The 11,420-nt window shown below is 37.9% G+C and overlaps 1 protein-coding gene and 1 non-coding gene across 5 annotated transcripts; both read left to right on the plus strand.

Annotated features, from left to right (window-relative positions):
• The first annotated feature begins 2,036 nt into the window (after positions 1-2,036).
• On the plus strand, positions 2,037-7,700 carry LOC115727987 (protein root UVB sensitive 2, chloroplastic). 4 transcript variants are annotated; one of them, XM_048281164.1, is made up of 11 exons: positions 2,038-2,232; positions 2,341-2,487; positions 2,606-2,694; positions 2,790-2,874; positions 3,049-3,108; positions 3,191-3,284; positions 3,408-3,505; positions 3,707-3,886; positions 5,687-5,809; positions 5,947-6,391; positions 7,007-7,700. In XM_048281164.1, the coding sequence occupies exons 1-10, from the start codon at positions 2,221-2,223 to the stop codon at positions 6,370-6,372; spliced, it is 1,314 nt and encodes a 437-aa protein (XP_048137121.1). In that variant the 5' UTR covers positions 2,038-2,220; the 3' UTR covers positions 6,373-6,391; positions 7,007-7,700. The 4 variants fall into 4 exon arrangements, with proteins under 4 accessions (XP_030514173.1, XP_048137121.1, XP_030514172.1 ...); XM_030658313.2 differs by lacking the exon at positions 7,007-7,700 and having other exon boundaries at positions 2,037-2,232; positions 2,346-2,487; positions 5,947-6,517; XM_030658312.2 differs by lacking the exon at positions 7,007-7,700 and having other exon boundaries at positions 2,039-2,232; positions 5,947-6,517.
• Positions 7,701-10,481: 2,781 nt separating this feature from the next.
• TRNAQ-CUG lies at positions 10,482-10,553 on the plus strand. Its single transcript has one exon. It is a non-coding gene; the product is annotated as a tRNA-Gln (tRNA).
• The last annotated feature ends 867 nt before the right edge of the window (positions 10,554-11,420 follow it).

The raw sequence follows: 11,420 nt of genomic DNA on the forward strand, positions 1-11,420 counted from the left end.
CGTGTTTCAGTGGAGTTGACACTGAAGTGATCATTTTTTAAAAAAAATTGACACTTAAATTATCGTTTTTAAAAAAAATTGGCACATAAGTGATCGTTTTGAAAATTTTGGCAATGAAGTGATCGTTTTTAAAAAATTTTGGCACTTAAGTGATCGTTTTGAAAGTTTTGACACTAAAGTGAGCGCCATACACAACTTTTGATACTTGTAGTGTACTTAAGCCTATTGAAAATTGTTAGATCTATGATGGCATAGACAAATCTACCTATCTCATATTAGGGAGATGCATTATTAACTGCTACATATATACTTAAGCTTGTGCCCTCTAAGTCAATCATTTCCACTCATTATTTATTGATTGGTAGAAAATCAAACTTAAGCAATCTGCAACCTTGGGGTGTGCCCTCTACAATGTCTCCTGGGGCGAGGAATTTAAAGAGTTTTGCTCTTGAGAAGATGCTTGCTATTTCTTCCACCACCTGTGAGTCCATGCGTCAAAGCTATCAGAAGAAGAAGAGCGTGAAAGGCTCTCCAGCGGTTGGGGGCGTTGAAATGAAATTCCTTCCCTAGCAGATGCAAAGAAGACGATGAAAATAACTCGTTAATTTGGCATCTTCTTCGAGATACTCACCAGTAATCATACAACGTCTATTAGATTGACTGAGTGTAATCTTATATCAGGTTTTAAGATTTTTGAATGCATAAATAATGTCTAGTAGGAAAGTGTCATATTCTTAACTTCTGATATTCTTTGATGTCTAATGCATTTGATTTAGCTAAACTTGTTGCCACCACACCTCCACTCCCGCAACCCTCTTCTTGATTTATTTAAAGGTGCGTAGAGGTCGATGAAGTGAGAAGGAATCACATATGCGAGATTTAAAGTTGGAGAGTTGTCAAACTAAGCAAGACGATTAGAAATGCAGAAGGCAAAATTTGTTCATCAGCTAAAAGCAGCAGATGAGAACGCTTGAGCATATGATGCATTCGGTCGCTAGAGCTACACTTGGACAGTGTCAATGTTGTCGAACCCATTGAACTGTGTTGTGGCCTCGGTAGCACCAATACGCGACTATGACACGACACGCCGATTTAAAAAATAGAGAATTCTGACACGTTATATATTGAATGTATATTTCTATATATACATGATAAATTAACATTTTTATGATTATTTCATTCAATTCCACAAATAAATAAATAAATAACAAGAAAAGAGCATAGAATGAATTACCACATATCGGATGTTTCACATGTGTTGATCACGTGTCGGTCGCATGGCAGAGTGTGCGTTCGACACGCATCAAACACGAACTCAAAGACCCTTGAAGAGTGTGTACGCTTCCTAGTTTGTAACCGTTGTTTTATTCACTTGGGGAGACGGCAAAATTTTGTTGGTTAGATTAAAAAAAAGGATTAATATCATGAAATACTCCAAACTGGTATACCTGTGACATATTTATTTCAAAATATTCTTTTGACAACTAAAAATCTCAAACTTGTACATTTATAACAAATTTACCTTAAATTAGTATACCTATGACAAATTTACCCTCCGGTGATTTTCGTTAAATTTAACCATTAAATTGCTAAATTGAATGGCATATGGCAATTTACGAGTACACCGGTTGGGATTTTTACCCTCTGTTTGTCATAGGTTTATCAATTAGGGTTTTTCATAGTATTAATCCAATTTAACAGAGGATAAATTTGTCATAGGTGTACCGACTTGGGCTTTTTCTTGATAAAAAAAATTAGTTTATGATAAATTTATCAAAAAAATATCGGTTAAGGGTTTTAGTGATTAAAAAATAGTTTAACGTAAATTTATCACAAGCATACTAATTTGAGATTTTTTGTGATAAAAAAATAATTTGGAATAAATTTGTCACAAATATATCGATTTGGAGTTTTCTACGGTATTAACAAAAAAACAAAACAAAACAAAACAAAACGTGGTAGTTGAGCCAGTTGTACTATTCTTATGATCTCGGGCTCGGTTGGTTATAGTTTCCACGGGTCGGGTCGTTTTTCCACCTCTATGTACTTCTCTTCGGAAGAACTTTTCGATAGTTGTTCTTTTAAACCTCATGGTCTTCTTGGTTTTCAATTTCATTCATTGTCTGCCAGGAAATTGTGGGAGAAGGGAGAGAAGGGAAAAAGGAAAACGTCTGCGCACAGAGATTATCCCAACTCCCAACGGCTTTGGAAAAACTCTCCATGAACTTGCTGGTACATTACCTTGCCCCTCTCTCTTTCTCTCTCTCTTTCTCCAATTCTATCTACACTGAGGCCCCGTTCTTCATCATCTGTTGCCATTCTTGAAATCAATTCAATCAGGACAAGATAATGCAGAAGAAGACGAGGGAGACCCAGCCTCAGCCTCAGCTTCAGCTCAAATGGCACGAAGTAGGCCCTGTCCACTGGGTCGAGACCTCGGATTCCGTCTCTCGCCGCTTCCAATTCGAACCCCATGGTCAGCTCTCCGTAAGTCGTGGTCACAGTCCCAGTCTCTCTCCCCCTTTCTAATTTCTTCTTGAATTCCGGTGCTTGTTCTTTCGCTTGAATGATTCGAAGCGCGAAACATGTGGGTCATTGATGTTAGGTGAAATTGCTCGATGACTCGAGACCTGTTGCACATAGGGTGGTCGATTCCTTTCTGAACAAGTTCTTCCCTTCAGGATACCCCTACAGGTAAAAGCTCTGATTTGTATCTCTTTTCACTGTTTAAGATGAAGATTGCGTTGGGTTAATTTTAAAAAGTATTTCTTGATTCTGATCCTGTACAGTGTGAATGAAGGTTATTTGAGGTACACACAATTTAGGGCTCTGCAACACCTCTCAAGTGCTGCTCTCTCTGTGTTATCAACTCAGGTCTATCCGCGATGCCTAAACAAAACATCCTAGTTTGATGGCATGTCAATTTCGGTGATTTGGTGCATATTGCAAGTTTTAGCCCTTCTGTGGCTAAAGATGTCTCATTTTACTTGGAGAATCACTGACATATGTTGCTGGAGGACATTTTTCCATGTGCTAACTCCTCTGCAGTCCCTTCTCTTTGCTGCAGGATTGAGGCCTACCCCGGCTCAGGCGACTGTCGTGAGTTGGGTAAGTTATAATCATAGAGTGGCATCATTTTTGGCCTGTTGGGGTGTTTGAAGATATGTTGGTTTTTGTTTTCTCAACACAGATTCTAAAGGATGGGATGCAGCATGTGGGGAAGCTCATATGCAGCAATTTGGGTGCTCGAATGGATTCAGAGCCTAAGCGGTGGAGGATTTTAGGTTTGTATTTTAGTAGGATATATCAGTCTCCTGTGTCACTCTATTAGTGCCATCTAGATTTTAAATAAGGTAATACCATCTTCAACTTGATCAATATCCTCTTTCATAAAATTGTCTCTGCAGCTGATGTGCTGTATGATTTTGGTACTGGCATGGAAGTTCTTTCTCCCCTATGTCCCAATCTTTTCCTTGAGATGGCCGGACTCGGCAACTTTGCGAAGGTACCCGTGCTTGTCTTTAAATAATAGTGCTTACACTTCTCTCCACATCTTGATATCATTTAGGAATGAGCATCTGTAGAAAAGAATTGAACAATCTGTATCATGGCAATTCAAGCAATGTCTGATTATTATTTTCTCCAATTGTTTTCATACATGTAGTTTTTCTTTCAGAAATTTATATTTTGCTTCATAACTTGATAGGGAATGGCAGTTGTGGCGGCAAGAGCGACAAGATTACCAATTTATTCTTCTTTTGCTAAAGAAGGCAATCTTAGTGACCTTTTCGCTAAGGGGGAGGCTATCTCAACTCTTTTTAATGTTGTTGGTATGGGTGTTGGCATCCAGCTAGCATCAACCATATGTTCATCAATGCAAGGAAAGGTATAGTGCCTACAAGAGCTTGATTTTTCACTGTGGCATTTATTTTCGGTACTAACTCTATTAGTGCCTATTTATTTGAAATGGCAACCACAAGGTTTTTTGTTCTTCATTGTTTATATTTTGTTGCATCTGTCCTCTGAGCAAATTGGATGCAATCTGAGGCTTTTTGTTGGCAGCTCCTCCACATAATGAGTGGGTGCAATTGGCCCTACTTAATTTAGTTGCAAAAAAATTAAAAATAGAAAAAATAAGAGTCTAAACTATAACCCACTCAACTAGTTACTTCAACAGATACAGAAGTAGTTGAAAATTGAGGTTTTAGTCCCTGAGCCTCTTTTTTTTAGGAGTTATTAAGTAGCGCACGTGCCGAACTCAGGTTATGAACTCATTTTGATTCTCATTTTTGTAAAATTTTATGAATGTGTGTGCCAAATAATTTATTTATCTTGCATTTGTGCCCTTTCTAGTTTATTAATAGCTACTTTGATAAATACATCAAATTGTGTCAGTTCATTTGCAATGTATGTATGGTTATGTATAACGTTGTAGTTTAGCTCGATTTGTGTGTGAGAGTAGTGAAACACGGACCAAAATCTGTATTTTTTAAAATCAGGCTCATATTTCATAATTGAGAACGCAATTACTCCTGCATTAAAAGTACTTCGGTCATTTTTTATTGCCCCAAATGATAAATGGACTTAGCTCAGAACTTATCAATGGCTGCTTTTGCAAATTCAGACATCTGTCCAGTAATAAAAATGCTCGCTCTTGGCTGACTTGAGTAGTATTTAATTGGAAAGAAGCAGCAGCCTTTACTTCTTTCGAAAAACACAATGTTTGCCAAATCCTTGGGACAGCTTGCCTGTTTTCATCAATAAGGGAAAAGATTTCCATTCCAGATGGCACCAACGGGTGCCCCGTATAGTGTTATTTTCCAGAAGGTTCTAGTATGCTATTTACATCAAAACTCTGTAATTGGTGAAACCGAAAGTTAAATAGTAAATAATCCCAACTTCTCGACAGAACCCAAGTGAACCCTAGGAATAATGATGAATGTTCTATGTTTAATTTTATCCAAAAGGGTTCTTTCTTTGGATCAGATTAAATAGGACTTGTTGGAGAGTTGGGATATTTGATTTGTAATTCCCAAGATGTATGGTTAGGTCACTTATGCACGGGATAAGTTGAGCTAAGTGGGTATTGAACTTGTGAAATTGCTGTAGAAATATATTTCAAATTAGTACTCCATTATCTGTTCATGTGCTTTACATATAAATTGTCCATAGTTCATCTGATATCAGTTGGGTTCAGGTGTTGCTGGTTTTTGGTACATTTCCTAAATGATGAACTTGATGAAAAGTTCTGAAAGTTCTCTTGAAATTTGAAGTCAACTTGACAATTGTCAGTGTCTAATGCGTGTATCTTATTGAATACCTCAATTATGGTTCCTGGAACTATCTCTACTCTTTCTACTCCTTTGAGTAAAAGTTCAATACTCAAATGAAAATGTTTGATGCACATTAAGGAACTTGCTTCACTTTCTTTCTTTTTTTAATCAGTCACATACATGTAGATCCAAAACGGATAAAAGAAAAGGTCAAGTTTACTTATATGTTGTCATCTCCAAAAGAGCTCTATTTGCTTCCCTTATTGGAAGCCCTATCAGGTTTAGCATCTCATGCAGATTAAATTCGCAAGTCCCAGGCAATTCCAGAAATCACTAGATTGCTACATCTAATATACCAGTCTTCAAGCATTTTTTGTTTTCATTTTAGTGAAATCATTTCAAAATTCTTGCAGCTGCTTGCAGGACCTCTCCTCTCTGCCATACACATATATAGTGTCACCGAAGAGATGCGAGCTGCCCCAGTGAACACATTAAATCCACAGAGAACTGCTATGATTGTAGCCGAATTTCTTAAGGTTGATCCTAAACTATGGAGTCTGGACTGGCTGATTCATTAGATTGTTATGAATTTGGGAATTTTCAACATTCTCAATGTCCAAAGTTACAGAATATCTATCTCATTATTTAATTCTTTTCCCTTGAATTGATGCAGACGGGAAAAGTATCGAGCCCAGCTGATATACGTTATCAGGAAGACCTCCTCTTTCCCGGGCGACTTATAGAAGAAGCTGGGAACGTGAAAGTTGGAAGAGCTTTTCATGATGTTTTTAGGCCTTCGAAGATTCATGAATGGAAGGAAAAACTTCCGGAGGAGAAGTTCTTTTTAAGTCGTGGCAGCAAATGGATCGACATGGTCCTCGAGCACAATGCAACAGGTGAAGATGCATTGAGGGGTTGGTTGGTTGCCGCGTATGTTGGATGCATGGAGAAGTCTTCTCATGAGATGAGCACGCAAGTCTTGCAAGACGCTTACCTAAAGATGAGTAATACCTTTTCCCCGTTTTTAGCTGAGGTACAAGCCAAAGGATGGCATACAGATCAGTTTCTTGACGGAACGGGAAGTCGATTTGCATGGTAGCGCTATTGTTGTTTAGATGGTATACACATTCTTTTGGATAATTGTCACACCATCTCTACCGTAGCCTTGTTCTTTTTTCTCGGGTTTTTCTCCCTTAAAACGAATTAAGAAAATTCCAAATAAGGGCATGAAGTGCCCTCATTCTGAAATAAGGGCTTGAAGTGGACATTATTTTAAATAAGAGCTTGAAGTGTTCTTATTTTCTCAAATAAGGGTTTGAAGTGGATTTTGTTTCAAATAAAGGCTTGACTTTCCGACTAGCAAGGGCATTTATGTCTTTTAATTTTAAAAAAAAATTTCCGTTAATCGGTTGGAATATTTAGCCAACCGACAAGGGAGGCCTTTATTTGAAATTGTTGTAGTCATTTGAGATTCTTATTTGAGATTGGCATAGCTATTTCAGGCTCTTACTTAAAATAAAGTCTATTTCAAGTTTTTATTGGAGAAAATAAGGGCATATAACGCGTTTATTTGTAATTTTGACTTATTTAGTATTTTCCCAAACAGATTTACAGCTGAGGAGAAGGATGATTCCAAGTTAATAGCTGCTTTGCTTATATGTTCTATTGACCTATTTAGTCAAGAGAAAAATTGAGTAAAATAAGAAATGACTGCATTCAATTTTGTTTATCAGATAAAGAAGACCGACAAACAGGGAAAATCTGTCTTGAATGATATCAAGGAGAGAGAAACATGTGAAGACAAAGAGCCCTATTCCAAATTATGTAGCTCTCATGGGCATAGTTGAAGAAATACGCCAGTGACAAGTTAGCCAAAGGAGAAAAGCAGAAAAATAGAACCACACCAACAGTTGCAGGCTTCAAGCCGTCTCTTTTTTCTTAAAATAGAAAGGAATCAAGTTCATTCCTGAATGTATCTACCGTCATCATCCCAAGGATGCTAGTGAGCGTGCTTTTCATTCAAGGATGAATGTTAGGCACCACCTTGTCAACCAAAGCTCAGCTCCAAGAATTAACCTGTAACCCAAAATCCGGGCTAAGGAGTCCGGGCTTAGGGCTCAAATTGGCCCTCGGTAACAGAAAGAGAGGAAGAGCTAAAAAGATTCAAGGTAGTTGTTGCTTTGAAGGGCAGTTGTTTCGAGTTAGTCGATCAACTAACAAGCGATCCCTATGTTTTCTCATGTCCCAACTTGGGACATTCTCTCGACCAAAACAAAAGAAAAAAAAAAAGAAAAACTCCGGACAATCCTTCCGGCATCCCTATGCGCAAACATAAAGGAGCCGCGCTCGATGTCAGCTTTAGGACTCGGTTGCAAAACACATTTCTGGGTTTCGAGCAGCGGCGAGAAATACACGTCCCTCGGTAAAGTACAGGTTCGTTACCTAAACTTCCCGCACTGCTGGTGTTTTCCGCTTGGAAGACGTCCTTGGAAGCGCGGGGATGATTGAAACACGTTCTTGTGCTGCATAACAACCGTCGCAATTTGCAACTGTTCTTATAGTGGACGTGGTTTCGCTTTTTCGGACAATAGGAAAGCTCGCCGTTCGAGGGAGGAAACTTTTTGACTTTTTTATTGCTCAAGTCGCTTAGCCAACAAAAATATCAAGAAAGGACATGTCGGGATATCTCTTATTCAGAGGAGACCGACATCATTACTCTAATTGAAAGCTTTAAGAGTTAGATTGCACTATGATCGCGCGTTTTAGAACTCCTTGGGCTATTTATCTTTGAAAAAAAAGGTCTATAAGAGCCAGAAATATGAACTTAGGTCTGGTGCAGCTCTTGAAAGCTTTCAACAGATCCAACACGCTCGCTTTATTGAACAGCTCCATGACCATTGACGACAACTTCAATTATCTGTAAACAGAGTACAACTTGTATCTAAATCTAGAGTCCTTAAGCTGACAAGTAGCCCCGAATCTCGCAAGGCAATCCTTCCGATAACACCGATTGCAGCAATCAAACAATTGGCACAATCTGATAATTGAATCTTTCCCCTGCACTGTCCATGACCGTAGAAGAAACGAGTGCCGGGTTCATCTACCGGGATCTTGCAGCAGTAATCGTAACCCGAAAGTGGAGTGTGTGAAAGCACGTCGTGGAAAACTTCTTCCATGGCATTCACGTACGTTATCGACCCATCGAACCAATGGCTGTTGCATGACGCGTAGAAAAGCGTCTTAACCAGAGGATCTCCTACGACCTTGTCGTGAGGAACGAATGACACAAGCACCAGAGTTGCAATCCTCTCGAAAGAAGTCATCTTCAGCTTCCCTTTTACCTCAGTTCTCTATCTTTCTTTGCAGAGAATTTCCTATTTAATGAATTGCCTGTTCTCAGAAGCATATGTATATACATTTTGTCAGGAGATCCTTCTTGCTCGTGTGTATCTCACTTTGTGGAGTTCACGCTTCCTAGTTCTTCCAAGCAATTGCAACTGGGATTTCCTCACACAAGTGGAACTAGGGGAATCTGCAAATTACACTCTTTCGGCAACGAGTGTGGAACCTTATATATAAAGCCAAATCTAAGAATGTGTAGCTGTTTCCAGTGACGGACCAGGATTTAGCCTATATTTTGCAACGCTATGTCGTCGTTGTATAGCCATTGTCAAAGAGATAATACTAAGTAACAGCTAGAATTCGATAGAGTCAAAAGTTGAACCGGCGAAATTCACTGCTTCAGCTAATATCGACTTGATCATGTTAGAGTCAGCGCTCAATTACTCAAACACGATCAAATCTAAAGATTAAACAGCTCCTAATCTGTAGAAAATCAAAACAACCCTTCTTTCTGTCTTAGCGGGCAAGCAAAATTAAGTCCATTTCCAAATAGACCCGAAGAGTTTTCTTGTATGTTATTGCAAACTATCCAGGACCAAGTCGCGACCGTAAAAGTCACGAATTGCATCAGGTTTCCTACTACAAATCAAAACAAAAGGGCACCCTGGACCCAATGTGTCACTTGTCCTGCTACTACCATCCATTGAGCTTCACAGCATACTTGGTCGACTATGTTCTGAAGCAGTATACACGGTGTTCAAGGAGATGGTCCGAAGAGAACAACCTCGACCGAATACACCATCGACATTCTAGTTTCTCGGTTCATTTCCACTTATAGAACTGAGTACGTTGACTTAACATGTCAGGTAATACAGAAAATATGGTTACCGGCAAAAATACTCTGTGATAAAACAAAGCCACGTAATGAAAATATCAAATAGCAATGCCAATACTTCTCCAAAAACTCAAAAGGAAAACAACGGTTGAACTTCTTCTAAAAGAAAAGAAAATGGACGTGAAACTAAGCGAATGTTGAACAGAATCGTTGAATTTATAGTTGCGAAAAGAACACAATGTTTCGTGCTATTCCAGAAAGAACTATTTTTTGCTTCATGTATGAAAAAGTGTAAATCCAGAAAGTTAAACTAAGCGAATGTTGAACAGAATCGTTGACTTTATAGTTGCGAAAAGAACACAATGTTTCATGCTATTCCGGAAAGAACTTAACTTTTTTTCTTCATGTATAAAAAAGTGTAAATTCGGACATGACTTTTCATTTTAAAAAATGGATAGATTCTCTAGGAAACAATTGTTATGTTATAATTATAAATCCAAACTTTTATTAAAATAATTAAAAATCATCGAGAGACTAGAAAAGCCTTTCACTTATATATTGGCCCATACACTCACTTCTAGTTTATGTGGGACAAGGCACCCTTTGTTTGCAAAAGCTCATTAGGTGGATTAATTTATACCTGTGTTTTAATGTAGCGATATAACTGATACTGGTGGTGCATCAACTCTTTATAGGAAAGTAAGAGCTTTGTCAAATTCAATTCAGCTGTGGGGGATTATAAAATGGCAGTGGGGCACGTCGACGAAAAGGTGGAGGACATGAGTGAAGAAAGTTTTAATTAAACAGAAGGAATAAGATTCGACCCCAAAAAAAAAAAAAACGGAAGGAATAAGAGAAAAGAGAAAGTATAAGGATATCATCAAGAAGAATATTTTGATGGCCTCGATCTGACAAGAAAAGGAAAAAAGAAGAGATTTGGCGAAGAGGGCTTGAAGCTTTTGCATAAGTAAATGAATGCGTTCATCACTAATAAGTCAAAATAATTTTGTTGGAAATATCCCCCGTGAGATGGTTCCATGGTCTAGTGGTCAGGACATTGGACTCTGAATCCAGTAACCCGAGTTCAAATCTCGGTGGAACCTTTTTCATGCTCTTTGTACTAATTTTTTTCTCCATGAGTAAAGCTAGTATAAAAACAAAATAATAAAAGTATGCGACTTTTCAGTATACAATAGCTCTTGACAGTTTTATTGTGCGCTCAAATTCATTCTTACTTAACTAAAATTTTGCGTTTTACTATTCTTTTTTTTTTTTTCCCTTTCAAAGTTAAAGTCCGAATCACGGCCTTAGAGAAACTAGCGCTTAGAACTTGATACATCACTATTATTTATTCAATTCGAAATATCTAAGTGCAAATTTTAAATACTCCGTCTGTTTCACGAGAAATGTATGATTTAGAAATGAATCGTGATGGGTGAGCTTTGCCATTGATACATCATTATTTATTCAATGCCAAAGATCTATGTGCAAATTTTTTAACAAGCCCTTGTTGTTGCTGGGCAAGCTTCATCTCAGGCCAATGATTGGTTGGAGGAAGAAGATGAAAAAAAAAAACAAAGAGAAAGAAAAGATTAAAAGGAAAAATAAAAGAAAAAAATAATTAAAAAGTTAGAAACATATTAAAACATTAAATAAAATTGCCACGTCATTGCTATGTCGGCACCGGCCAACCAAAATTGGCCGGATCAACCGAATTAGCACAATTGTAAAAAGGGTTTAGCACTCAATTGGCAAAAATAAAAATTAAGACTGAATTACCATAATTGCAATAGATTTTGAACTTTTTTATTAATTTTTCCTATTGTTGTTTTGGCCCAGTGAAGTCCTATTTTGCTTCACATAAGTTCTCTTACGGATGGCAATAGACATCAGAGTCGTTGGTTTGCTCTTTCGTCGACCGAGGGTTACCTCGTTCGTTGATGCTTGTGTACATGATCGGGATGTGATTT

This window comes from Rhodamnia argentea, chromosome 6 (assembly GCF_020921035.1).
Source record: "Rhodamnia argentea isolate NSW1041297 chromosome 6, ASM2092103v1, whole genome shotgun sequence".
Classification (NCBI taxonomy): Eukaryota; Viridiplantae; Streptophyta; class Magnoliopsida; order Myrtales; family Myrtaceae; genus Rhodamnia; species Rhodamnia argentea.